Genomic DNA, 25,892 nt, shown 5'->3' with positions numbered 1-25,892 from the left:
GAGATCGAGACCATCACTGCTAACACGGTGAAACCCTTTCTCTACTAAAAATACAAAAAATTAGCCGGGCGTGGTGGCGGGCACCTGTAGTCCCAGCTACTCAGGAGGCTGAGGCCGGAGAATGGCGTGAACCTGGGAGGCGGAGCTTGCAGTGAGCTGAGATCATGCCACTGTACTCCAGCCTGGGCGACAGAGCAAGACTCCGTCTCAAAAAAAAAAAAAGAGGTATGGTCCACCTCAACTGTGTGCAGAAGGATGGTGGGATCCAAGTCTCCAGTGAAAACAGCTAATCTACATGACAAGTATAGTGGATCTACCCACTGAAGGAGAGTAAGTGTGGTTGCTTGGATTTCTTAGGATGACTGCCATTGGTAATATGGATATAGCACCCCATTCTGTACTGAGAGAGTCCCCAGTTGTATTGATACTTTTTTAAGCTGTGGAACATTAACCTCTCTGTTACCAATTGTTAATGAGCTGTTGCAGAGGTGATTATTTGTTTTACTTTCTTGGACGTGAACATTACACTACTCACTACTTGAAGAAAAATGTTCTAAGCAGCAGAAGATCTAACTGAATGAAGTACGATACAAGGATTAGGGACAGAAGATTTCACAGAAAAATGTGAAGTCCCACCTAGCCTGCCTTTAAGTGACTCATAAACATGGATATTAAGGCTCCAAGCTCACCTCCACGCCACATTCTCATTCTGTGTTCATCAGTTCATCATGATGAATGTCTTTTAGGTCTTACCTCCAGGCTTTGTCTCATGCTATTTACTGGCACTGGAACACTTAACTAGTCTGTTTTTAACAGGCAAGTGTGGTTCAGTTGTGATAAATGCTTAGGAGGGGAAGGCAGTGAGCTCAAAGGACTGAATGCCCAGTTTGGCTACAGGGAGTGCAGTGTTAGGGTCGGGGAATGAGACTTGGGTCAGCTCTTAAAGGAAGAGGAAGACTCTGGGACGTCCTTCTGAGTCTTTATCAGCCAGTCTCCCCTGAATGCAAGGGAGCACAGGGAAAACAGAGAAAGAACAGCACTACACTGGAGAAGCCTCACTTTTATCAGGTGAGAAAACATAAACAGATGATAATAGAGCTCTTCAAAAGCCAGGTGGTACAGCTTCATTTAGCACAAAATTCCACCAGGGGCCTCGGGAGATGTGTTGCAGTTAGGTGAAGAGAGTGTCAGAGAGAAAGGCTTCTTATTGAAAGTACATTTGGTCCAGATAAAGAAAGCCATAAAGGAATAATTACCACTTCTTAAGCACTTGCTCCAGACATCAACTCATTTAATCTACCAAAACTCTTTGAGGCGTGTACTGTTATTAATCCCATTTTACAACAAGAGAACTGAGGGCTCAGGAAGTGCGAAAGTTGTGGAGCCAGGAATCAAAGCCCTGTTGTCTGACTCTGTAGCTCACGGGCCTTAGTATTCCTGGTATACTGGTAGCCTGGCCAATGGAGAATGTATTTAAAATAGTAGCTATGGCCAGGTACGGTGGCTCACGCCTATAATCCCAGCACTTTGGGATGCCTAGGAAGGCAGATCATGAGGTCAGAAGTTTAAGACCAGCCTGGCCAAGATGGTGAAATGCCATCTCTACTAAAAATACAAATATTAGCCAGGCATGGTGGCGGGCGCCTGTAATCGCAGCTACTCAAGAGGCTGAGGCAGAGAATTGCTTGAACCCGGGAGGCGGAGGTTGCAGTGAGCTGAGATCACGCCACTGCACTCTAGCCTGGGCGACAGAGCGAGACTCTATCCCCCCTGCCCCCCCCAAAAAATAGTAGCTATGATTGCTATGATCAGTATGGATAGGATAGCCAGAGCTACTCTGTGCATCCTGGCAGTTGATATGATCCCTTCCAGCAGAAGCTGAGGAGACAATCACATGTTTGAGGAACATTCAGTGATGTCCTCACTTCTCTGGGTGAATCCCTGTTAACAGAATCCAAGGCTGTTAATTTGTATAGCATGTCACAGTATTGATGCCTTAAAATTTGAGATAACTGTTTTATCTTTATTTCCCTAAAGATATATTTATTCATTCATTCACTCAAAAAGTATTTATTGAGTACCTATTGTGTCCCAGGCATTATTTAAAATGCCAGGGATACAGCAGTTTAAAAAGCAGTGTCTTTCTTTGAGAGACAGGAAGTCTAGTGAAGAGCCAGTATTTTAGGGACAGGTAATGAACAAAGAGATTATGTAATATAATGTTGGAGTTGGGTGGGGTGGATGGGATGATTTTAGAAAGAAAAATAGACTTGGGGGATAGATAATGAAAGAGGCTGTCATTTCAGACATTTTAATCCTCTGAAAGAATACAAAAGAAAAAAAAGAAAACAAATCTTTCAGAATTGTTTGAAGTAAGAACAAGACAGGAAGAGGTGATTGGTGTGTTACTGTTTTATGAAAAAGGAGAAAAAGCTTCATGAAATCGCCATTCAGCAAGGACAGAACTGGAGATGGGTTCTCTTTTACAAAGAAATCTCTGTCCCAGGCTTTCAGTCTGTTTGGTGTTCATACAAGTGTTTGTGTGTTGTGTGGAAGGCGGGTGAAGGCGGTCCTGTTCAGGGTCCCCTTTGGTGAACACAGCAGGCAAAATACTCTCGTCATCCCCAGCCAAACTGGCCCACAAGCACACTGACTTCCACATCCCTAGCATTTAGGCCTTTGAATAGAAGCTGACACGTAGCAGCCAGCTGAACAAGTATTTAATGAGGAGCAACACAACTCCAAGAAGGGCTCCTTAGTGTATTGTCAAGTTGCTGCAGCCTTGTGAGATGGGAAAAAAAAAAAAAAAAAGTGCAGATGAACCAAAAAGAAAGGGAAGGGGGTGGGGGAAGAAAGAGAGAGAAAAAAAGGAGGCGTTGGAGAGAGGGCTGAGGAGACACCAGGATTGGAACACTTCATTTTCCTGGATTTCAAGGGAGCACAGTTTGGAAGGCAGATATGAAAACTCAGGGGTACTGCTTTGGGGAAAACCATCAGCAACTTTGCTGCCCTGTTACATTGGGACTACAGTCAAAACAGCAGCTGTGCACCAGATGCTGACTTTCCGAGGAATACCATTGCTGTCCCAGAGACCTGCCCTCTGAGTGTTGCGGAACTGGGAAGAGACAGGCAAGCGTAGTTTTCTCTTAAGAGCCTTTTGAAACAAATTAAAAGAACCTGCGAGGGCCGGGCAGCTGTGGGTGGCTTCCATCAGTGAAAAGACTGCAGAGAGAGGTGGCGGGAGGGAGATGGAAGTAAGAGAAAGTCGTTCTCAAGCAGTGAAATAAAGAGGTTTTTTAGAAAAGATGCTGTTTGAGGCACTCAGGGAAATTCTGAGGTGTTCAGCCCCGTCCGTCTGGCTTCAGAAACAGTCTGAGGGTGAGACAAAGACTTGGTTTGATGAACTAATTCTGCTGTGTCGGCATATGTCTTGGGTGGAGCGCCTCCGACCCTGGAACAAGAATTTGAGTGCAAGTAGTTTATTTGGGAAGAGATTGCAGGAAATGCCAGTAAGAGAATGAGGAAATGAGTCAGGAAAGGGAGGGAAACCAGTAAAGGATATCTTATCAAGTGAGTTACCACCATGGGCAACTGGAGTATAACTACGGGCAGAACACACACCTCAGTGTCATACCACCTGACTCAAAGGAGGCTGGGTGTTTATCTTTCCAACTCCCATCAGTCTTTGCTGGAGGGCTGCTCCAGGCCGAGCTGGAAGGGTTCACTCCCCAGCCCTCCTGCCTGTTCCTCCTGGAGCTGGGCCAGCCTAACCGGAAGAGCCAGTGCAATGGAGTTGGGAGGTGGTGGTGCAGCTGGCCCTGCAGCATCACACTGAATAATTGTAGGGGGAATATGTGACTATTCTTATTTTGTGGATATAGGAAGTGAGGCACAAACTCTTGACATCTCTTTTCTAAGTCCTCATATCTACTTTTTAAAAGAGTCAGGGCAAAAACAACAAATAATACTTACAATGCATATTGTTAGCTCTTCCACTTTTGAAGTGCTAAACTCAGTCATACTCTCTAAGCCTTCGCTTTTTTTCTTAGAGGCGATTCCAATTTTTTTTTTAAAGGTGGTTCTTATTATAGGTTAGCCAGGTGTAACATTTTCTCTGGACTCAGCCCACACACTCCTGAACTTGCTTTCTATGCAGTTCTTCACAAGAGAGAGGCCCAAGGTCAAGCATCATTTGATCAGATGTGCAAAGAGGAACTGCATTAATTCTGTTGCCAACTATGCCCTGATCTGATGCCTGTAGTTAAAATGAGATTCTCATCTTACCTCACCTCCACCACCAGTCACATCTACTTCCCTAAACCCAGAAAGAACAAGTGTTTGGGTTTAATGTGGGTAAATAATACCAGCTAAGGAGAGGGCTGCTCTTTGTAATTGTTTTTTTGCATAGCTGGCTTAGAAATTACAAATAACAACCACCCAGCAGATCCCATAAGGTTCCCCTTCTCAAGGTTGTATGCTGAGGAGGGCCCCATCAAGGCAGGGAGGGACACACTTGTCACATTTGGGAAGGGCGTGTTCATACCAGGGACTGCCCCAGCCGTATTTGCTCTGGTTAGGGGAGAAATCTCTGCAATGCTTGGCAGAGATGAGCAAGCATGAAAGCTTCCTAAAAAGGCAAAGGCAAATTTCTTCAGAGTAACAGTAATACAGTGCGCAATTCTAAATGCTCTTCCTGGAATCCAGTGTACTCTTCGGGCCTCAGTTTTCTCAACTGTGAAATGAGGATGTTTGATCCCGTCTCTGAAGACTTTTTCAATATTCTTTGTCTGACTCATTTGAAACCCTTAAAATATGTTTAATAACTTGTGTTCTTTTTTCCTGTGTCAAAATGCATCTCACATTCCTTAGGAAGCATTTAGGGCAATGTTGCTCCAAGTGTGGTCTTTGGAAGGTGCTGGTCCTCAAACTCTCTGTTTCAGATTTGCAATATAAGGACAGAAACCAAGATGTGTTTTGTACCTTTAATAGCAGTTTGATGTTGCCACAACACTCAAGTGGGATTCATTTTTCTTGTAATTCATTTCTATTGTATTTTACCAAAGCCTTTATTCCCAATGGATTGAGGGCAAAACATCTGGGCTTTATAAAAAATTGATTGAGAAGTGCTCATTTGTAAGTAATAAGGGAAAAATTTTAATCACTTTTAATCTCACTATTCCACCTAAGCCACTTTTGTGAAAGAAACAGTGGTTAGGAGTTGGGGAGAGATTTGCATTTCTTTATACATATTTGTTTAATCATTTCATAGTTTTAATCACATGCATTTTCCAAAATAAAAATATTTTTAGCACCGTCATGAAAAATAAATAAGATACACAGTTTGGACCCAATGATTTTGCCAAAGTGGATTAAACATCCCAGTCTCCAGCTGCCTGAAACCCTGGGGAAAAGGTTGGAATGTCAAAGGTCTCAGGCCATCAACTTGTTGCCAATCACCAGCTCTGTCCAGTTCCCCAGGACTGCCTGGGTTCTGTTACATGAGGTCTCATCCTAGGAAGGACCATTGGTACCCACTTGGCTGGCAGAGGGCTTTCTGCTTTCTAACCTCCTCTCACAGGGTTCAGGCTATCTCTGGCCACGCTCTTCCCTTCTTCTGCTGAGTCAAAGCAGATATCCGAGGCATTCTGAGGGACACTTAGAACTGAGGAGCAATTAAGAAATGCCCTCCAGGAGGGAATGGCCTCCATGTTACATGGTCATCCTACAAGTCCTAATGGAGGCCCTGAGAATGGCATTGCCTTAATGGCCATAGTAGGAAAAACAAGCAACGTTGCCTGACCACTGCAATTGAATATCAAAGATGTTAACTGAGAGGCACATGTATACACACTGCCAAACATTAAACCATCTTCCTCCACATTGCAGGGCATGAGAAAAAAAAAATGGAGGTTGGGAGTAGGATGTCCAAAATGAGAGAGAAGGGTAAAGAAAGAAGAATTGCAAAAATCCATAATTAGAAAGAAAAAAGCAAATATGCATTTAGCTGTTTTGGAAAATCTATGTTACATAAATAGGACATTTTTCAGAAGTTAAAGAAAGGTCAGCCTAAATTATGCACACACTGCAGATCCCCATCCGTACTCCTAATCTGAAAAACTAATATTAAAGGATTAGAGTATGACAGTTTGGGTCAAATGATGATCCTCCCTCCCCAGACTTGTCTATTTTAAGCTTAGGGGGAGGCAGAAGAGCCATAAATTCTCCCAGTGGGGCACAAGGAGCCAGTCGTTTTGCCAGCACCTTTCAGACTACCCATGACCTCCCTTCCTTGTGAAATTATCCATAAGTCAAAGATGAGAAGCAGGCCTTGTATCCCTTGAGAATATTAGGGAATCTCACAACGTTCCAAGATTTTAGGAAAAGTAGGAAGTAACCTATTTATAAGTCTCTTTGTTCTGGGAAGGGATTATTGCCTTTGTCTTCCTTTCTAAAATAGCATTCATTAATTTTTCTTTAAGTAAAAATATGCCCAGTGCCATCTCCTCTCATTCCCCATGGAAACTTGCTTTGATCCACAGAGTACCTATAAAAAAATTACAATAAATTCTGTAGTGTTTGTAACTAGGAAGATTAGGACTTGAAATGAATTGGCTCTGGGTTTATAGTCTCAAGGACAAAGACTTTTTCTTTGTTCTCAAGGACTATCAGCCATGAGATTGACAGCTGGGGTTTATTCTGATCCCAACATTTCCCTCCTCTGATGTTGGTCATGTCCTCCTCTGTCACTTCTGACCATGAGTATAGGGATTGTTGTTGATAGTCAGAGGAGAAAGAACTCTCTGAAATGCTTGGTAGAAAGGAAAAAGCATGAAAGCTTTCTAGAAAGGCAAAGGAGTTTCATCAGAGTAACGGTAATAAAATGTGAGATTCAGAATGTTCTTCCTGGTTTAGTAATTTCACCTTCACAAGAAGGGGCTACATCAAGGCTTCCCCAGGGTAGCTTTGCAGCTACAGTCAGATTGTGCAGATTCACTGAGACAAAGGCCTAGGGAGAGAGGAGAAAGCACTTCCTTGGCGGCTGTATTGGGCCAGCTTTACTAGAAGTGGAGTCTGACACACTTTTGTGCAATGATTTATTGAGGATAAGCTCTCATGAGAAGGAAGTAAGAGAAGCAGGAAGAGGCATGGAAGGAGTTAAGTGAACTTGTATTTCAAGAGAGGTCTAACCTCAGCTTGATCTCACAGGAAGCTCTGGAGAGTGTGAATTGCACCATAGTTACCCACCAAGAGCCAAGAGAATTGGACTGTTAAACTTCAACATTAATTTGTCATTGGCTATACGCTGCCTCTGAGAGTAAGGCGGTCATGTCCAGGAATCTCTAGGATAGGCAACTCCCATTGGACAATCCCCCAGAAAAGGGTGAAGGTGTGAGCCCTTATGAGTCAACACCTGTGGCAGCTGTAGGCTGCTGGCTCTAGCTTGGTCAAGGGGACCTTGGCAGGCACCAACTGCAACTGTGACATAACCCAAAACAATTGAAGATGGAAGGTCTGTGGACTGTACCTTATCTAAGGAACAATTTATATCACATACAAATCCTATCCTTTACTATTATATGGTAGTACATATATCTCAAGGTATGGTACCGAGGGGGCATCATATTTGATTAGATTGGATTACAAGATAAATCTGAAGAGGAACATGGAGGTAGCTCAGTTCAGTATATTCATTTTATAGAAGAGAAGAAGTACGTGAGAGTAAACACTTACTGGGAACCAGATCTGATTCTCAGTTTTCTCTTTTGCTTGAATTCAACCCAACTCATATTTATTAAATTCTTACTACATATAAGGCACGGTTTTAGGCACTGAGCAGATATGTGAAAGACACCAAATTCAGTCACTGCATTGTGCCTTAGGCATTTACAGTCTGGTTGAAGATAGGGAATGAAGGAAAAAAATAAGAGTATAAATACTATGCAAATCACAATTCAGATCTCACCCAAGAGCAGTGTGGATTAAATGCTTGGGTCCTTTAAGGCAAAAGCATGACACACAAGAGGATAGTTTGTGGTTTGTCTTAATGTGATGGGAGGCCTTCATCCCAAATTCCCCTGTATTTAAAACTATAAAAAAGAAAATATCCTGGCAGCTCTACTATTTGGGTGAAGCTGAAAAAGATAAATATTCAAGTAGAGTTCTGGAAAAGGGGAAAAAAGCAAATGAACAAAGAACAAAAACGAGCCATCCCTTTTCAAAATGTCATCTTGCCATGAAAGCTTCTTCAATTCGTTACCTAGAAGTGCAAATTTATTGAAAGTTTTACTCATTAAATAAGATTATTTTGAAGCTAAAGGCCAAAGATCCTACTTACTTTGGAGAAAAGTGTTGAATCCAGCCCAATCTCTCCTTTCAGCCCAGGCATGTTTTAGTACTGGGATGTTTTCTATCTTTTTAACTGTCCTGTGCTCTGTTTACACTATATTAATCTGCTCATTTAAATTGATGTTTTGTTTTAATGTTCGGCCAGAGTTTATGCACTGCCACTTTGGAGAGAATCTAAGATTCATTCATTCATTCATTCATTCACTCACCCAACAAAGCATTTGTTGACAGCTGTTGGCATGGGAGACCCTTGCAATTGGCACCGAGAATACAAGAATGAGGAAGGGACTCAACTTGCACCCAAATGCTCACAGTCCAGTTAGGTGAGAAAAATAAGCAGGTGAATATATTAAATAAAATATGTTACATGCAAGAATAGAGCCCTGCCCAGGATATCTAACCAAGATTGACCCTAAGGATGTTCAAGGAAGTTTTTATAAAGAATTTGACCTTAGTTGAAGCCTGAAGCCCTGGTGAAGGGTTACCTCCTCCTTTTTCATTTTCTTTATTGAATATACCATCAGAGGAAAATTATCTTTTTAAAATTTTGTTGATGTTGTTAATCTGTCCCCTCTGTCTTCCCACTAAAACAGCACTTCTCAACCTTTTTTAAAATCAGTGATATCATAAGGAGACTTTTTAAACAACTTTTTTTGTTTGCTTGTTTTGTTTTTTATTTTGTATAGATAGAGGATCTCACTATGTTGTCCAGGTTGGTCTCAAACTCCTGGACTCAAGAAATCCTCCTTCAGCCTCCTAAAGTGCTGGGATTTACACACATGAGCCACAGCACCTGGCCTATAGACAACTTTTTTTCTAAACACTACTCTCCATGATGTTTTTCTGTAACAAAATAGACATAATATAAAATTTACCATCTTAACCATTTTTGAGTGTACAGTTTACTGGCATTAAGTACATTCACAGTGCTCTACAACCATCACCATTATTCATTTTTCTGTACTGAAATTTGCTCAACTGAAATTCTTTACCCTTTAAAGGATAACTTCTCATACCCCTTCCTCCCAGGTTGCCCCCTGGACAACCAGCATTATACTGTCTCTGAATATACCTGTTCAAGGTACTTCATACAAGTGGAATGATAGAATATTTGTCCTTTTGTGTCTGGCTTATTTCACTTAGCATAATGTCTTCAAGGTTCATCCATGTTGTAGCATGTGCCAGAGTTTCATTCCTTTTTATGCCTCAATACCTACATGAAATTTAGTACCACATTTTAAATCTCTTTGTATACTCTGGACCTTTGGAGGCTCACAAACCATTGTAATACATAAGATTTTTCCACTTCCTAAGAACCAGTTTCACCCTTTTGGTGCAATATCACCCTGTAGAAAATGCCTGTGTTAAAACCTAAGCTCCGTGACCCTCTCTATCTTGTTGTCCACTGTGTCCGCCAGCATAACACCTAGCACATTTTAAGTACTCAACAATCATTTATTGAATACTTCTCTAGCCCTTCCCCCAACCACTCCTTCCTTCTTATCTTAACCATTATTATTAAAATTTGCTCTTAGAGTAATTACGTATGTATTTGTTACTTAGTGCTTCATGCTTCCCAGCCAGGCATCTCACCATGCTCATTTCCTTTGGCTGCACATGCCATTCTCAGTGACCCTGTGTTTGCTGGCTTTCTTCACAGAAGTAAAAGATTATGAGCCTCCATTTGGTTCCAAGGTGCGGGAGCACCCCTGTGTGGAAAGCATGAAGGACAACGTGTTGAGAGATCGAGGGCGACCAGAAATTCCCAGCTTCTGGCTCAACCACCAGGTAAGGAGTGAGTGTTTACAAAGGCCAGTAAGATTCAACCAAGTTGCCTCTTAGGTGGCAGAGAATTCTGGAATATTGAGCTTAAATCTGAGGGAAGGTCCCATTGTGTTCTATGGCCCTGTTAAATTTTGTTTATAAAGAAAATTTCAATACAGTGGATAACTCAATTATTATAGGTTCCAACCAGCTGATATGTACTCTGAGAGCTCACAAATAGCCATTCGGAGGGCATTTGTCACATTTTCCAAGCCCCCTTGGTCCTGGGTTAAAACATTTTGTTTGCAGCCTCTGCTACGTACTCCTGGGCCTTCACATCAGGAGTTTACATTTCATTCCCTCTGGATTCCAAATGTTTTCTTCTGGGAATCTTCAGCTCCATAAGGAAATACTTAGCAGATGCAAAACAAGCAGGGTTTGTCAGGCAGCTGTAGTGAGAAGTGACTGTGGCATGCAGAAGGCCGTGTACAGGTGTTTGCAGGCTGTGCTTACAGACTTGGGAGAGGCCTGAGTGAGCACGCGTGGGAAAGAGGAGACCGACTCCTCACTCTGGAATTAAGGAAAGCAAAGAAGAGGAGAATGCCCAGGAAGGAACGAGAAATCTGTCTGTTGGGAACATCCTAATGGCCTCTTATTTTTTCTTGTTAAGAAATGGTAGCTAAGGCTGTCCATAGCAGGGCAGTCATTCTGGACTCATAAAGAGGCTGATCCAAATTGTTTGTTTGGGGGCACTTTGATGAGGGCAATGGTCAGAGAAAAAAGAAAACGATAGGTTGTGAGTGAGTCAGAACCAGCTATATATCTGACACACCCAGGAAAGAGCCCTTAGTGAAGAATGAGAGAGAACAGTGTGGCCCTATCTCACTGAGAAAACTGTTCTTTCTACTGACTAAAACCTTTTATTGCCTCTTTTGGATGAATTCCCTCAACCATGAAGGCCGAGGCTAAGTTGTAGGTTTCCCTAAGGGCAAGGCAAATTCAGATAAGAAAGAGAAACAACAAATCAGGCACAATCGGGAAGACAAATGGAGCAGGAAGCCTGGTCTGTGCCAGTCCTGGCCCGGAGCCACTTCAGCAGACAGACCTTAATAAAGTCCGAGGAGGGGGCGGGGGTGAACCAGGCTGTGGTGGGTCACAGGCTTCTCTGGAGTTTTGGGCAAATCCTCTTTGACACTAAAACTGTAAGAATGTTTTGCATAAATTCTGAAATCAGAATGTGCTGGAGTGTTATGTTTCTTTGAAACTCTGTTGCCTCCTCTGCTGTATAGTTCTCGTAATGAAGCCATTATTCATGATGATAAAATTCTGAAAAGAATCTGCATAATACATTTTTTTCTCATAATGAGATTTGTTGCCCTATTGATTTCAAGTTAATGCTTAATATTTAATTTAATTTACTGCTTGTAATTACAGTGCCAGAATAAAATAAATGTTACTTGTGTACCAACAATAGCACTCTACTCTTAACAGGGCCATCTGTCAATACTGTCAATTAGGTGAATTATGCAATTAATTTAACATCATGAACTCATCGGGTGAGGAGGGAGAGATAGGCTCCTAGGTGTGTTTGGAAAGTTGTTGGTATTAGAAAACAAGTAGAAAAAGTGCCAGCTCTCCCAGGTAGTTTCGAGATTGATCCATCCCCCTCCCAGCCACCTGTGTGAGGAATCCCCATTAGCAATGTTGATCTTATAATTGGGAGGAGCACACTCTATTTCCACCTATCAGACCATTTACTTAACTCCTGCCTGCTTTATTTCCAAAAAGGATTTGAAATGATAACAAAAATATTTGCAATGCAAAATAAAAATTAAGCCAGTGAGAGAAAACTCTTGCCACCTTCCTGGGCAGGATCTCCCGGATGGTCTCCTTGGATGGGAGCTTGATTCGGTTAGGGTGAACCCTAGGAAATGGCATAGAGTTAAGCATGCCTGACCCACAAAGGCAGCTGTTTCACAGGGTTCAGCCTAATTTTGTTGGAGAGGAATGGAGCATCCCAGAGGTCATCCTTGGCAGCTCGTAGAAGCTGCTACTGAATCACTCTACAAAATGTGTGGCCTACAGAAAATGAAACCATGCTAATGCCTGCATACAATTCTGACTGGGGTAATCAGCCCTGTTAAAATAGAACAGTGTATATGACCCAACTGTATGACACTCTGGAAAAGGCAAAAACTACAGAAACAGTAAAAAATCAGTGGCTGCCAGAAATTTAGGGGAATGGAGGGAGGGATGAATAAGTGGAATGCAGGGAATTTGAGGGGCAGAGAAACTATTCTGCATGATACTATAATGGTAGATACATGTCATTATACATTTGTCAAAACCCCTAGAATATGCAACACCAAGAGTGAACCCTAATGTAAACTATGAATTTGATTGATAATGATATGTCAGTGTTAGTTCATCAGTTATAACAAATGTACCACATAGATGCATGATGTCAAGGTAGAGAAGGCTATGCCTATATGGGGAAGGGGTTTTGTGAAAACTAGCCGTACTTTCCACTCAATTTTGCTGTGAACCAAGAATTTCTCTAAATAGAAAGGTGTTAAAATGATATTAAGGGCCACTACATGGGGAATTTTCAGGTGTTGGGAGTGTTAGTGTACCCCAGAAGCCCAGCAGAGGATCATTGTGCTGTCAGGACCTATTGTGATCAGATAGCACCAGAGCCAAAAAGTATGGTAGGTTTCGAGCACAGCTGCCACCAGCCCAACCCCCCCCCCCACCCTTTCCACATGGAACTGGCTGGCCTCCAGCAGCAGGCACTCAGTTAGCACATGTTAAATGCACAGGCACTTTTGGACCCTGCTTGCACTCACTATAGCAACAAGGTCAGCAGGCCACCTTGCCTTCCGCGGAGCCCACCAACTCATGGTGCCCTTTGGATCTCTTTCCCGCTACAGGGCATCCAGATGGTGTGTGAGACGTTGACTGAGTGCTGGGACCACGACCCAGAGGCCCGTCTCACAGCCCAGTGTGTGGCAGAACGCTTCAGTGAGCTGGAGCATCTGGACAGGCTCTCGGGGAGGAGCTGCTCGGAGGAGAAGATTCCTGAAGACGGCTCCCTAAACACTACCAAGTAGCTCTTCTGGGGCAGGCTGGGCCATGTCCAAAGAGGCTGCCCCTCTCACCAAAGAACAGAGGCAGCAGGAAGCTGCCCCTGAACTGATGCTTCCTGGAAAACCAAGGGGGTCACTCCCCTCCCTGTAAGCTGTGGGGATAAGCAGAAACAACAGCAGCAGGGAGTGGGTGACATAGAGCATTCTATGCCTTTGACATTGTCATAGGATAAGCTGTGTTAGCACTTCCTCAGGAAATGAGATTGATTTTTACAATAGCCAATAACATTTGCACTTTATTAATGCCTGTATATAAATATGAATAGCTATGTTTTTTATATATATATATCTATATATGTCTATATCTCTATATATATAGCCATACCTTGAAAAGAGACAAGGAAAAAGATCAAATATTCCCAGGAAATTGGTTTTATTGGAGAACTCCAGAACCAAGCAGAGAAGGAAGGGACCCATGACAGCATTAGCATTTGACAATCACACATGAAGTGGTTCTCTGACTGTAAAACAGGGAACTTTGCATGAGGAAAGAGGCTCCATGTCTCACAGCCAGCTATGACCACATTGCACTTGCTTTTGCAAAATAATCATTCCCTGCCTAGCACTTCTCTTCTGGCCATGGAACTAAGTACAGTGGCACTGTTTGGGGACCAGTGCTCCCGGGGTTCCTGTGTGCCCTTATTTCTCCTGGACTTTTCATTTAAGCTCCAAGCCCCAAATCTGGGCGGCTAGTTTAGAAACTCTCCCTCAACCTAGTTTAGAAACTCTACCCCATCTTTAATACCTTGAATGTTTTGAACCCCACTTTTTACCTTCATGGGTTGCAGAAAAATCAGAACAGATGTGCCCATCCATGCAATTGCCCCACCATCTACTAACGAAAAATTGTTCTTTTTTTCATCTTTCCCCTGCACTTCTGTTACTATTCTCTGCTCCCAGCCTTCATCCTTTTCTAAAAAGGAGCACATTCTCACTCTAGGCTTTATCGTGTTTACTTTTTCATTACACTTGACTTGATTCTCTAGTTTTCTATACAAACACCAATGGGTTCCATCTTTCTGGGCTCCTGATTGCTCAAGCACAGTTTGGCCTAATGAAGAGGATTTCAACTACACAATACTATCATTATCAGGACTATGACCTCAGGCACTGTAAACATATGTTTTGTTTGGTCAGCACAGCGTTCCAAAAAGTGAAGCCACTTTATAAATATTTGGAGATTTTGCAGGAAAATCTGGATCCCCAGGTAAGGATAGCAGATGGTTTTCAGTTATCTCCAGTCCACGTTCACAAAATGTGAAAGTGTGGAGACACTTACAAAGCTGCCTCACTTCTCACTGTAAACATTAGCTCTTTCCACTGCCTACCTGGACCCCAGTCTAGGAATTAAATCTGCACCTAACCAAGGTCCCTTGTAAGAAATGTCCATTCAAGCAGTCATTCTCTGGGTATATAATATGATTTTGACTACCTTATCTGGTGTTAAGATTTGAAGTTGGCCTTTTGTTGGACTAAAGGGGAACTCCTTTAAGGGTCTCAGTTAGCCCAAGTTTCTTTTGCCTATATGTTAATAGTTTTACCCAGTGCATTGGAGAGAGGAGTGCTTTACTCCAAGAAGCTTTCCTCATGGTTACCATTCTCTCCATCATGCCAGCCTTCCCAACCTTTGCAGAAATTACTAGAGAGGACTTGAATGTGGGACACAAAAGTCCCATTTGCAGTTAGGAAATTTGTGTCCACAAGGACAAGAACAAAGTATGAGCTTTAAAACTCCATAGGAAACTTGTCAATCAACAAGGAAGTGTTAATGCTGCAAGTAATCTCTTTTTTAAAACTTTTTGAAGCTACTTATTTTCAGCCAAATAGGAATATTAGAGAGGGACTGGTAGTGAGAATATCAGCTCTGTTTGGATGTTGGAAGGTCTCATTTTATTGAGATTTTTAGAATACATGCAAAGGTTTGGAAATAGGCAGAACCTCTGGGCACCCTCCTCAGTGTGGGTGGGCTGAGAGTTAAAGACAGTGTGGCTGCAGTAGCATAGAGGCGCCTAGAAATTCCACTTGCACCGTAGGGCATGCTGATACCATCCCAATAGCTGTTGCTCATTGACCTCTAGCGGTGAGTTTCTAGAATACTGGTCCATTCATGAGATATTCAAGATTCAAGAGTATTCTCACTTCTGGGTTATCAGCATAAACTGGAATGTAGTGTCAGAGGATACTGTGGCTTGTTTTGTTTATGTTTTTTTTTCTTATTCAAGAAAAAAGACCAAGGAATAACATTCTGTAGTTCCTAAAAATACTGACTTTTTTCACTACTATACATAAAGGGAAAGTTTTATTCTTTTATGGAACACTTCAGCTGTACTCATGTATTAAAATAGGAATGTGAATGCTATATACTCTTTTTATATCAAAAGTCTCAAGCACTTATTTTCATTCTATGCATTGTTTGTCTTTTATATAAATAAAATGTTTATTAGATTGAATAAAGCAAAATACTCAGGTGAGCATCCTGCCTCCTGTTCCCATTCCTAGTAGCTAAATCCATTTGCCTCATTTGGTTATTTTGCAATTTATGCAGAAAACGTCACCAAGTAATTAATCTCCAACTTTTTCATACTGTCTTCTGCAACTGACAGTCTCACACTCCTTAAAAAAAAAAAAAAAGTCACAGAAGCTCAGTAATATGAGATGAAGCAGATGCTGCTCATGGCCTGCCTGCCGTGCTGGTGTCCTGGCATGATGTCCCTCTGAATGCCCAGAAGATCTCTTCCCACAGTCTCAGGAGCTGCCTCTATCCACATGGCTGTTTCTTGCAGGGGATTTTCACAGCCAATGTTTCTACTGCTTCTTCTATTTTCTCCATTCCTCATACTAGCAAGCTGTTGGCTCTCTTCTTGACTCTTGTGATATTCCATGCTTCCCTTTTCTACCCAGATACCATATCCATTTGGTGCTTTTAATTGATTTACATGAATGGTGAGATGAATATGCCTTAGGAAATAGTCTCCTGGTCATTTCTTGTGACAAAGTGCATGAGATTTTCTGCCTGAACTTCATGCTACCTGTTTTGGAATCTGAGAGATTCTGTAGCTTCTTCTTAGTTATCAACTGGGTTCTAAATAGTTAATGTCATAGTGCCTGCATCAGGGTATTTCAACCTAGCACTGCTGACTTATTTTTGCATTGGATAATCGTGTGTTGGGAGGCAGGGAAGCCGTCCTGTGCACTGTGGGATGTTTAGCAGCATCCCTGGCCTCCACCCACTAGATGCCAGTAGCACCCACCCCACAGCTGTGACAACCAAAAATTTCTCCAGACATTGCCAAATGTCCCCTGAAAGACAAAGTCCCTCTCAGTGGAGAATCACTGAGCTAGATGATGTGGTCCTACGGTGGGGCTTAGTTATAGTCTTGTCTTTATTAGTAGCAATTTTAACGGTTACTAATTGTAGAGGTTACCTGCTCCTCCATTTGCCAGCTTTGTGACCTGGGCAAATTACTTAACCTCTCCATGCCTCAGTTTCATCATGTGTGAAATGAGATTTTACAAGCCTCATCCTATACAAGATAAAATTGTGGTAAGAAGACGCATTAGGCTTTTGAAGATGGGTCTTGAACTTTTTGGAAAGTCTTCACTACATGCTGGCCAACGTTAAGTTGGTTTAGTATGCCAAGGGCTGCTTAGGCAAAGAAGCAGATTTTTAGGTACAAACCTAGAGAGCATTTACAACAGAGGAAAATGGGTACATTCCCCAGGTCTGCAGGACAGGAAATGTGGGTCCTGTGTGAACACATAATCGGAGGAGAACGCTCATTCACTAAGTACTCGCTATGTCATCGGATTGAATCCTCCACTAGCTCGGTGAGGTACATATTATGCCCATTTAACAGATAAGGAAACAGATGGTCAGAGAGCTCAGATAAGAAGCCCAGGGTCTCACCGTGTAGAATCTGGATGCAGGGCCAAGTTGTCTTGGAACTGAAATTTGGAACACCTGACATGCTTGGTTCTTTACTTCCTGCTGTTTCCTGAGGGAACTGACCTGCCCAAGCAGGACCAAAAGGCTACCCCATGAAGAAAAGCTCTGCTACTGGATCATTGTTCTCATCTCTCTCTGCGTCTCTGCTCAGTGGAGGCAGAAAAGATGCTTTTCCATTTCTATTGCCTGACTTCCTCTCCATTCACATGGTAAGTGTCTAGATGCTTGCTGAGAGAACAACTGGAAGATGAGTGAATGTGTGTAGACTGTGTTTCCTAATGTGTGAAATGTGTACTGGTAACTGAGATGATTTAAGATTGTGCCACCTTTATAAAAATAGATCCACCTTTATTTTAGTGGATCATTAACATGTATTAGAAAAAAATCATTAACACAGCCTGGGCTTTCACAAATAATATTGCTTGAAATATGGCTGAGTTTAAAAACTTGAATTGATTATTAAAATACATTAAGTAGACGATACTTATTCATGACAACTACAGGAGGTGTTAATAGGAATAATTGAAGTTAGGGAGCTGTACCCAAGGAGGCAAATTCATATTAATTCCTAACATTTATTGAGTACTTGGTAAGCGCCAAGCACTATTCTCTGTTTTATCTTCTTTATCTGCTTAAATCCTCTCAACAACCCTGTGAAGTATCTTACCTCCATCTTATAGAGGAGGAAACTGAGGCAGAGAACAAGGTCTAGCTAAGGGTCGCAATCATTAGCATGAGAATTTGAACTGAAGCAGTTGGACTCCAGAGATCAAACCCCCACCTTGAACACAAGATAAAGCTGGAGTTAGGGGGTAACAACGTGGAGCCTCTGGAGAGCTCAAGGGTCCGATTCAACAGTCCAAAATAAGGAGGAGGCAGATGCAGTCAGCACTGGAGAGGAGGGAGTTACCCATGAGGGAACCCAGGGAGGAAAAGTTGTTCCTCAAATGCACATGGGCTCTGGGCTCCAACCCAAGAGCTTCAGCCAAAACAGGAGCTAAGGTCTTCTAACCCCTCTCCCTTCTTCCACGCTCTGTTTTGCTGGGGTTATTTTAGTTCTTGCTACTGCAAGGTCAGGAACATTCCCAAATGGCAATTGGTCTCCAAGTGCCCTCAGCACGGACTCAGTCCCTTGCACCAGTCAGCATCCTTTGAATGCAGTCTATATTTGTGCCCAGGAGTTATCTGTTTGTGGTGGCTGTTTTTGTTTTAAGCTCTCTATGCAAATGACACACTAATGGTCTGGTCCTAAGGGAAATTCTGTCTTCAAGTGACAGAGAACTTTTCATTTAAACAAGTGTATCTATCCTTTTTCACTAAAGCCACTACAGTTGGCATCTGCTCATTTTGTTCGTTTTCCTCCTGAAATAGGTTAGCTAATCATTGCTTATCACATTTCCAATTAGTTTCTTTTTTTTTACTTGAATAACTATAGCTCCACACTCTGTGGGTTTGGGGCCATGCCTTTCAGGCCTACTTTGTAAACTGTGCTGATAAAAGACAAGATTGTGAATTTGTCCACATTACATGGGCTGCCAATCAGCCTCACATGGTGTAATTTAATTCTAATATGCCTCCTGATCTTTGGTGCATTTAAAAATAACTTGTTAATAGTCTTCCTATTCTAATTAAGCTAAAATTGCACACACTGTGAAATGCTTGCTCTCTTACTCTCTTGTGCTCTCTGTCTCTACACACACACACACACACAATTGATCCTTAAAAATCATTTCTGTAAACAGCCTGTGTAGCACAGTGCTTCTGAAATTCTCCTCTGTCTTCCCCTGTGCCCACAATGATAGACAATAGAATAAAATAACTGTGGCCCTGGTACCCTAGGTCCATTGAAATATTCATAATAAATTATCTAAACATTCATAACAAAGTGGTTAAAATTGGAACCTCTAGAGCCAAATCTCCTTGGTTCAAATCCCAGCTCTGCCACTAACTGTAACTTTGTGTACGTCTTTTAACTGTTTTTATTTCCTGGTTCCTTAATGTGTAGAATGAGGATAATGATAAGATCTACTTGGGAAAGTTGTAAGAGTTAAATGAAATACTGGTTTTTTAAATGTTTAGAACAGAGACTGATGCACCTAAGTATTCATTATTATGATTCAGTTTTTGCATTCTTTAAAATGAAGCTGTGTTGTTACAGTATTTTAAGGATATATTGTTCCCCAAATCTTTGGGTAAAATTGACTGTTAAAGAAGATGAGTCATGTTTAAACTGTAATTGTGAGCAGGCCACCCTTTTTCCTTGAAGGGCTTTCTCAACCAGGTGAATGGCATGGCTGTAGTGGGAAATACAGGGCCCTGTGAGACAGGAAATCTAGGGGGTTGTCTAGCTCCATTACCATCCTCTTCTTTTATGGATTCAGTGTCTTGTTCTTTTGTTTCATGTGAGAATCATCCCTGCCCTGCCTACTTTAGAAAGCTGGAGAAAAATGAAATAAGTAAAAACACATGGAAAACGTACTAAAATATTAATGAAAGGATGCAAGGTATAATCTTTGCTGGAACATTAGTTCCTCATTTATTAGTAACATTACAGGCATTTGAAAATATGTACTTTATGTGGGACCTATATTTTAAATATATGCTAATCATCCTAGAAGCCCTACAAGGTAGGTGTTACTTTTTTCCATTTTACCGTTAAGGAAATTATCCAAGTTTACACAACTTGAACCCAGGTCTCTGTCAGTAAAAAACTGTCTACCCTTCTAAACCATTTTATTTATCCATATTTATTTCCTCCATCAAACATTAGTTGAACGCAATGTGGTATATCACCCAAGGTCGGCTGGCGTCTTGAAAGCAATAACTATGTGTTACTCAGCATCTTAGCACCTAGCAAAGAGTGGAGAATATAACAGTCTTTCAATTAAGTTTTGTTGAAGAAAGAAATGAAGGCTCTTGGTCTTTAGAAATTCACAAATCAGCTGAGGAGACAGACATACTAACCAACAGCATATGATCAGCATGTTCTAGTTGGTAATGTCTCTGGAATAAAACAGCTGGCAGCAAAAAATATCTGACTTTTGCAGAGAAACTCCTAATATGAGTTTGACTGCTGTCCCATATCTACCTATGTGGTCGTAGTGCTGTAGTCACTGTTGTTACCCTAAGAGGACAGCCTTGTTCCTCCAGGTCTCTTACAACTCTCTTTTAAGGAGCTTGTATTAGATCCCTAGAGCTGCTGTAATGCATTGCCCCAAACTTGGTGACTTAAACCAACAGAAATTTATTATCTCATAGTTCTGGAGGCTAGAAGCCTGAAATCAAGGTGTCTGCAGGCTTCACTCTCTCTGAAATTTTTTATGAGAACATTTTTCATCTGATTTAGAGCCCACCTGGGTAATCCAGGATGATATTATCTCAAGATTCCTAACTTAATTACACCTGTAAAATCCATTTTTCCAAATAAGGTCATATTCACAAGTTCTGAAGACTAAGGCATGGACAGATCTCATTGGAAGCCATCATTCAACCCACTCCAAAGCTTTAGCCAATTCCCAGCTATGAATTCTTCCAAGATGAAAGGATACCAAGCTCAAGACTCTCCCTTGTTCATTTGAGGCCTTCCCAAAGGTGACTGACAGCTTCACAAATTTTATTTGGTTTCATTTCCTATCTTAATGAAAACAATGATAATTTCCTATCTTAATGAAAAAAATGATAATGTTTATACTGTATGATAATTAAAACATCACGTAAAGATTACTCTTTATCTAAATGTTTGCACATACTTTTTGGACGTCTATCATTTTTCCAGCAGTTATGATTTTTTCTTCCCAGGAATATGGGAATGAGGTGAAATTGACAACTTTTCCCCCGACCCATTGTATCCTCTTTTAATGCCACCCTGTGTTTAACAGCCCCTGATACAATGTAGGAACAATCCATGGTACTCAAAGAATATTATGGAATTTAACAACAAGTATATATATTTGTCTTGATCCAGTGTCTCATCTGATTACCTTGGGCCACAGGAATACCCTAGGTGAGAAGGGAAAGTTGGGTTCTAGCCCAAGTCCTGTTACTAAGTCTCTTAGCTCCATGACCCTTGGATATTCTAGTTATTATTACTACAAAACTTAGTGGCTTAAAGTAATCTTTTTATTTTGCTTAAATTTTATGGGTCAGAAATTTGGCAAAGGCTTAGGCTGGATAGTTTTCACTTGGAGTTTCTTCTACCATTGCAGTCATATGTCAACTGGGACTGAAATCGTCTGATAGCTCAGCTAGGCTAGATATCCAAGATGCCTCACTCTGGTGGTTAGTACTGGTAGTTGACTGGGCTCTCAGTTGGGGCTATCATCTAGGACACCGGCACATGGCTTTTTCAAGTGGCAGTGTTAAGACAATAGTTTTAATATGACATCTGGCTTCCTCTAGGGTGAGTGTAGAACCTGCGGAAACTACATGGGTATTTATGACATAGCCTTGGAAATCATATAAGATCACTTCTCCCATACTCGATTGAGCCAAGCAGTTGCAAGTCACCCAAATTCAAAGCAATGGGATGTAGCTCCCCACCTCTAAATGGGAGATGTGACAAAGAATTTGGGAGCAATATTTTAAAACCACCACCGGTACTTTATACTATATGAGTCTTGCTCTCCTCTATAAAATGGGACTACATTGTCTCTACGACTCCTCTAGGGCTTAAAATCTATGGAGCACTTTCCTTTAATAATCTTAATTTATAGATACTTACATTAATATTTGTATTCCAATTCTTTTCTATCATAAAATAACTGTAGTACATAGAATTTTTAAAAATAGAAAAACAGGCTCAGTTTCAATGCCTAAATCTTTATGTATTTACATATTTAGAGTTGTTTTCTGTGTGTTTGTTTGTGGTGCTTGTGTGTCTGTGTGTGTGAGTGTGGTGAACCTACCAGTACATCATTTTGGCATCTTTTCTCAGAATTAAACAAGCCAGGAAGACATCCTGACAGTTTGTTTTTAAAGACCATCAGTTGCCATTATAATTAAACATACTATAAAACAGTAACATTTAATATCCCAATTAAATTGTAGTGGTTGTTGACCTCAGATTACAAACTCAGGTGGGCCACAGATGTCTTATTTTACAATAAATCTGTTTTAATTTTGATTCTGAACCCCTGTCCTACTGAGCTGGTGGGAAATATAGCCCTTCATTTTTGAGACAACCTTCCCCACTAACTCCTGAGGTTATATAATTCATCCAGGTCTCACACAGTTGGAACAAAGGGGAGGGGGCTGAAGGGTTTTGGTTCTCAATTATCCATGAAACCGAATTCACTCTGAAATGCCCATTATCCTTATTTGCTGGGCTTGTTCAGGTCTGTCTCTCTTATGGTTCCTTGCCTTGCAGGGAGTTTGTTATTATTCTCCAGGAAACAGAGTGTCTCAGGTCTAGACTTGCTTTCTGGTGCACCACAAGCAATTTCCTTATATCCTCCACATCCTCAGGGTCCTGCCTTGGAACAGTAGGCAGGCGCCCTCTGCTCCGGAGATCCCCACAACTCTTTCTCCCTCAGGTCCTGCAGATTCCATATCCTCTGCCTTTTGCCTTACCCAGGCTCTATTCCTGCTCCTTTCTCAATAGTTTCTGATAGCCTACCAAAATCATTACCAACCAAATAACTGCTTCACTTCATCCTGAAACTTTCCCTGGAGAAGGAAATATTTGCATTCCATCTTTCTACCGCTTCAGAGAAAAGAAGAACCAAATGACTATTTTTCCACAATAAGAGTGAATGTTCACATCCTGCTACAAAAGAATACATCAGGCTAATTTATATGCATTGCGTATTCTCCAATATATAAAGGGAATCACACTTCCATGAGATAGTTTTTTGAGTCTGTGTTTAACTGCTTCCTAAATCTTCTGGGTCTAACAGGAGAACAGCCTCTTTCATGGCTGATGACACTGAAGAAATGCCAAAGAAACAGCAAAATGGCAGACTTAGTGTTTATTGTTGGGATAAGATAATACAGGTTCATAATCCCTATGTGCTGTTTCATATTCAAAAGCTCAGAAAAATCGAAATAACTTGTAGTTCATTTGGCTTCTAAACCTGACCTGAACTAATGTGAGGCTACTTTTAAGTCTTTATTTACCACACTTAGGGTACATATTTTTATGTTATATACCAGAAATATTAGTATGATTGATTATGGGAGTGTTACCTATTTTCTGCTGCAGGGTATCACATGTTGGGGCTCAGAAAATGATACCCTGAAATATACTGCTTTGAACTTCCAACTGAGAGGACCTGAGGAGCAGCAAATGCTGAGTTCCTTATTTGACTAAGAGAATTTCCTTCAGAAGGCATTAAATTGTCTTGCCCCACCCCACCCTTCACCCCCATAATTTCATCAAACAGATGAGACTAACTCATAGGAAAGAAGATTGAAGCTGACTCCACACTTGGAGCCCATACAAACTTTTTCCCAGGCTATTGTCTGTTCTTCAAGCCCATTCACCTCCCCTAAAAATCATGTATTCTTCCTCAAAAATTGTCTATTATCTTCCACTTCCCTTTCCCCCATGAAAAGTGTTGAGGCTTATTCTGAGCCAGTATGAGTGACCATGGCCTGAGAACCGTCTCAAGAGCTCCTTCAACAGTGTGACTGAGCTTATCAGGTTGCAATTTGGTTTTATACATTCTAGGGAGACAGGAATTGTAGGTAAAATCATAAATCTATATATAGAAGGTACACATTGGTTCAGCCTAAAGGGGTGGGATATCTTGAAGGCAGGGTTGAGGGGATGCTTACAGATCATAGGTAAATTCAAAGATTTTCTGATTGGCAATTGGTTGAAAGAGTTAAGTTTTGTCTAAAGACTTGAAGTCAGTAGAAACAAAAATGCTTGAGTAAAGATAAGGGGGGTTGTGAGGGCCAAGGTTTTTGGTATGTAGATGAAGCTTCATAGATCACAGTCTTCAGAGAGAATAGAAGGGAAATGTCTCTTTTCAGACTTCAAAGGTATCAGACTCTCAGTTAATCTCTCCTAGATCCAAGAAAAGCCTAGAAAGAGAAGGCCTGACTCCATTAATGGAGATTCTCTACAGATGCAAATTTCCCCCACAAAAGATGGCTTTGCAGGGCCATTTCAAAATATGTGAAAGAAAAATAAAGTAAAATCTGTTTATTTCCTTCAGGGTCTGCTATCTGTCATGTGCCATGACATGCTATACCAGTCAGGTTGGAATTGGTGTCTTCTTGCCATAGTCTGTTCACTCAGTCTTATGATCTTGATTTTAATGTTAATGCTGGTCAGTCGTGCCTAAACTGCAAAGGGTGGCAGTATGATGAGGCATAGCAGACCTCCATTCCCATCATAGCTGGGAATTCAGTTTTTCAGGTTTCTCTGGGTTCTCCCTGAACTAGAGAGGGTCTGATTAAAGCTGCATTTGCAAAGATTATGACAGTGAGACAAATCTAGCATGGCTGATTCCAACTTGCTTCTAGCCTCACATGCTGGCTGTTTTTACCCATTCTTGGCTATAGGTCAAGCTAACCATGAAAGGGGACTGAATTCTGCTAAGATCTACTTTCTGTAGTCCACTACTGCTCAGGAGTCACATGGCTGGATGTCACAAGATTTGTGACTTATTGCTCCTTTAGATAGCATCACTATTGTAGAAACTAAATTGGCCTTTTGAGATGTTTTTTAGACTTTTGTATTCTGGCAACCACTACCCCACCCAGACTCAGGACTCAACTGGTCCTGTGGCCCTTCACCCAGAGTGGCACTCCAGCACACAAGGACTATTTTCCATGCCCCTGTGATTGCATCCCCAGCTAATCAGCAGCACCCATTCATTAGTCCCCTGTCCACCAAACTATCTTTGAAAAACTAACCTCTGAGCCTTTAGGGAGGCTGATATGAGTGACAACTGCAGTTCTCCTGTGTGGTCTGCCTCATGTCAGTTAAACTATTTCTTTACTGCAATACCACAATCTCAGTGAATTTTGTCCATGTAATGGGCAGGAAGAATCCACCAGGCGATTACATGTTTAGTTAGATGAGGGGGCTTAGGATTTTATTTTTGGTTTATAAGAGGGGATTTAAGCTTCAATCATCTGAACTATCTTTGAGTTTTCATACTTTTTGTGACTCCTGTGCACTTTTATGTTAATACATTTGTATGCCTTTTCTCCTGTTAATCTGTCTATTATCAGTTTATTCAGCAGACTCAATTATCAAACCTTCAGAAGAGAAGTTTAAGCTTCCCTGCACACATAATGTGTACCATATTATCTTTTGGAAAGTTCTCCAAAATTCTAGCTTTCCAAACCTATCTTATTCTAGGGATTTGAGATAAGGCTTGGTATATATATATATATATATATATATATATATATATATATATATACACACACACACATATATATACATATATACATATATATACATATATACACATATATATATACACACATACATATATACATAAATATATGAATTAGTAAGTTTCTTTTTCATGGTATTTCTTCATGTGCCCATTACAGAGACAGAAAAAATAATTTTTCCTCTACCCTTGTAAATTCTCAGCTGGGGCCTCAATATAAAAAGACAGATTAACAAAAGAAAAACAAATAGAAGTTTATTAACGTGTATACAATGACTTTTTCTGTAACCTCTGCCTCCCCCCCCGCCATCTTTATAAACCCCTACATTTAAACCA

The 25,892-nt window shown here is 41.2% G+C and overlaps 1 protein-coding gene across 3 annotated transcripts in view; it reads left to right on the top strand.

Annotated features, from left to right (window-relative positions):
• Window positions 1-15,727, top strand: part of TGFBR2 (transforming growth factor beta receptor 2) — an 87,297-nt gene extending 71,570 nt beyond the window's left edge. For all 3 annotated transcript variants that reach the window (XM_054552442.2, XM_003776298.5, XM_002813978.6), the window contains 2 exons: window positions 10,007-10,134; window positions 13,041-15,727. In XM_054552442.2, the coding sequence (XP_054408417.1) occupies window positions 10,007-10,134; window positions 13,041-13,220 (308 nt within the window). In that variant the 3' untranslated portion in view covers window positions 13,221-15,727. The remainder of the gene's footprint in view (window positions 1-10,006; window positions 10,135-13,040) is intronic.
• The last annotated feature ends 10,165 nt before the right edge of the window (window positions 15,728-25,892 follow it).

The sequence above is a fragment of the Pongo abelii genome, chromosome 2 (genome assembly GCF_028885655.2).
Source record: "Pongo abelii isolate AG06213 chromosome 2, NHGRI_mPonAbe1-v2.0_pri, whole genome shotgun sequence".
Taxonomy (NCBI): Eukaryota; Metazoa; Chordata; class Mammalia; order Primates; family Hominidae; genus Pongo; species Pongo abelii.
The sequence above is the reverse complement of the archived record's forward strand: the minus strand, read 5'-3'. Positions and strand labels throughout refer to the sequence as shown.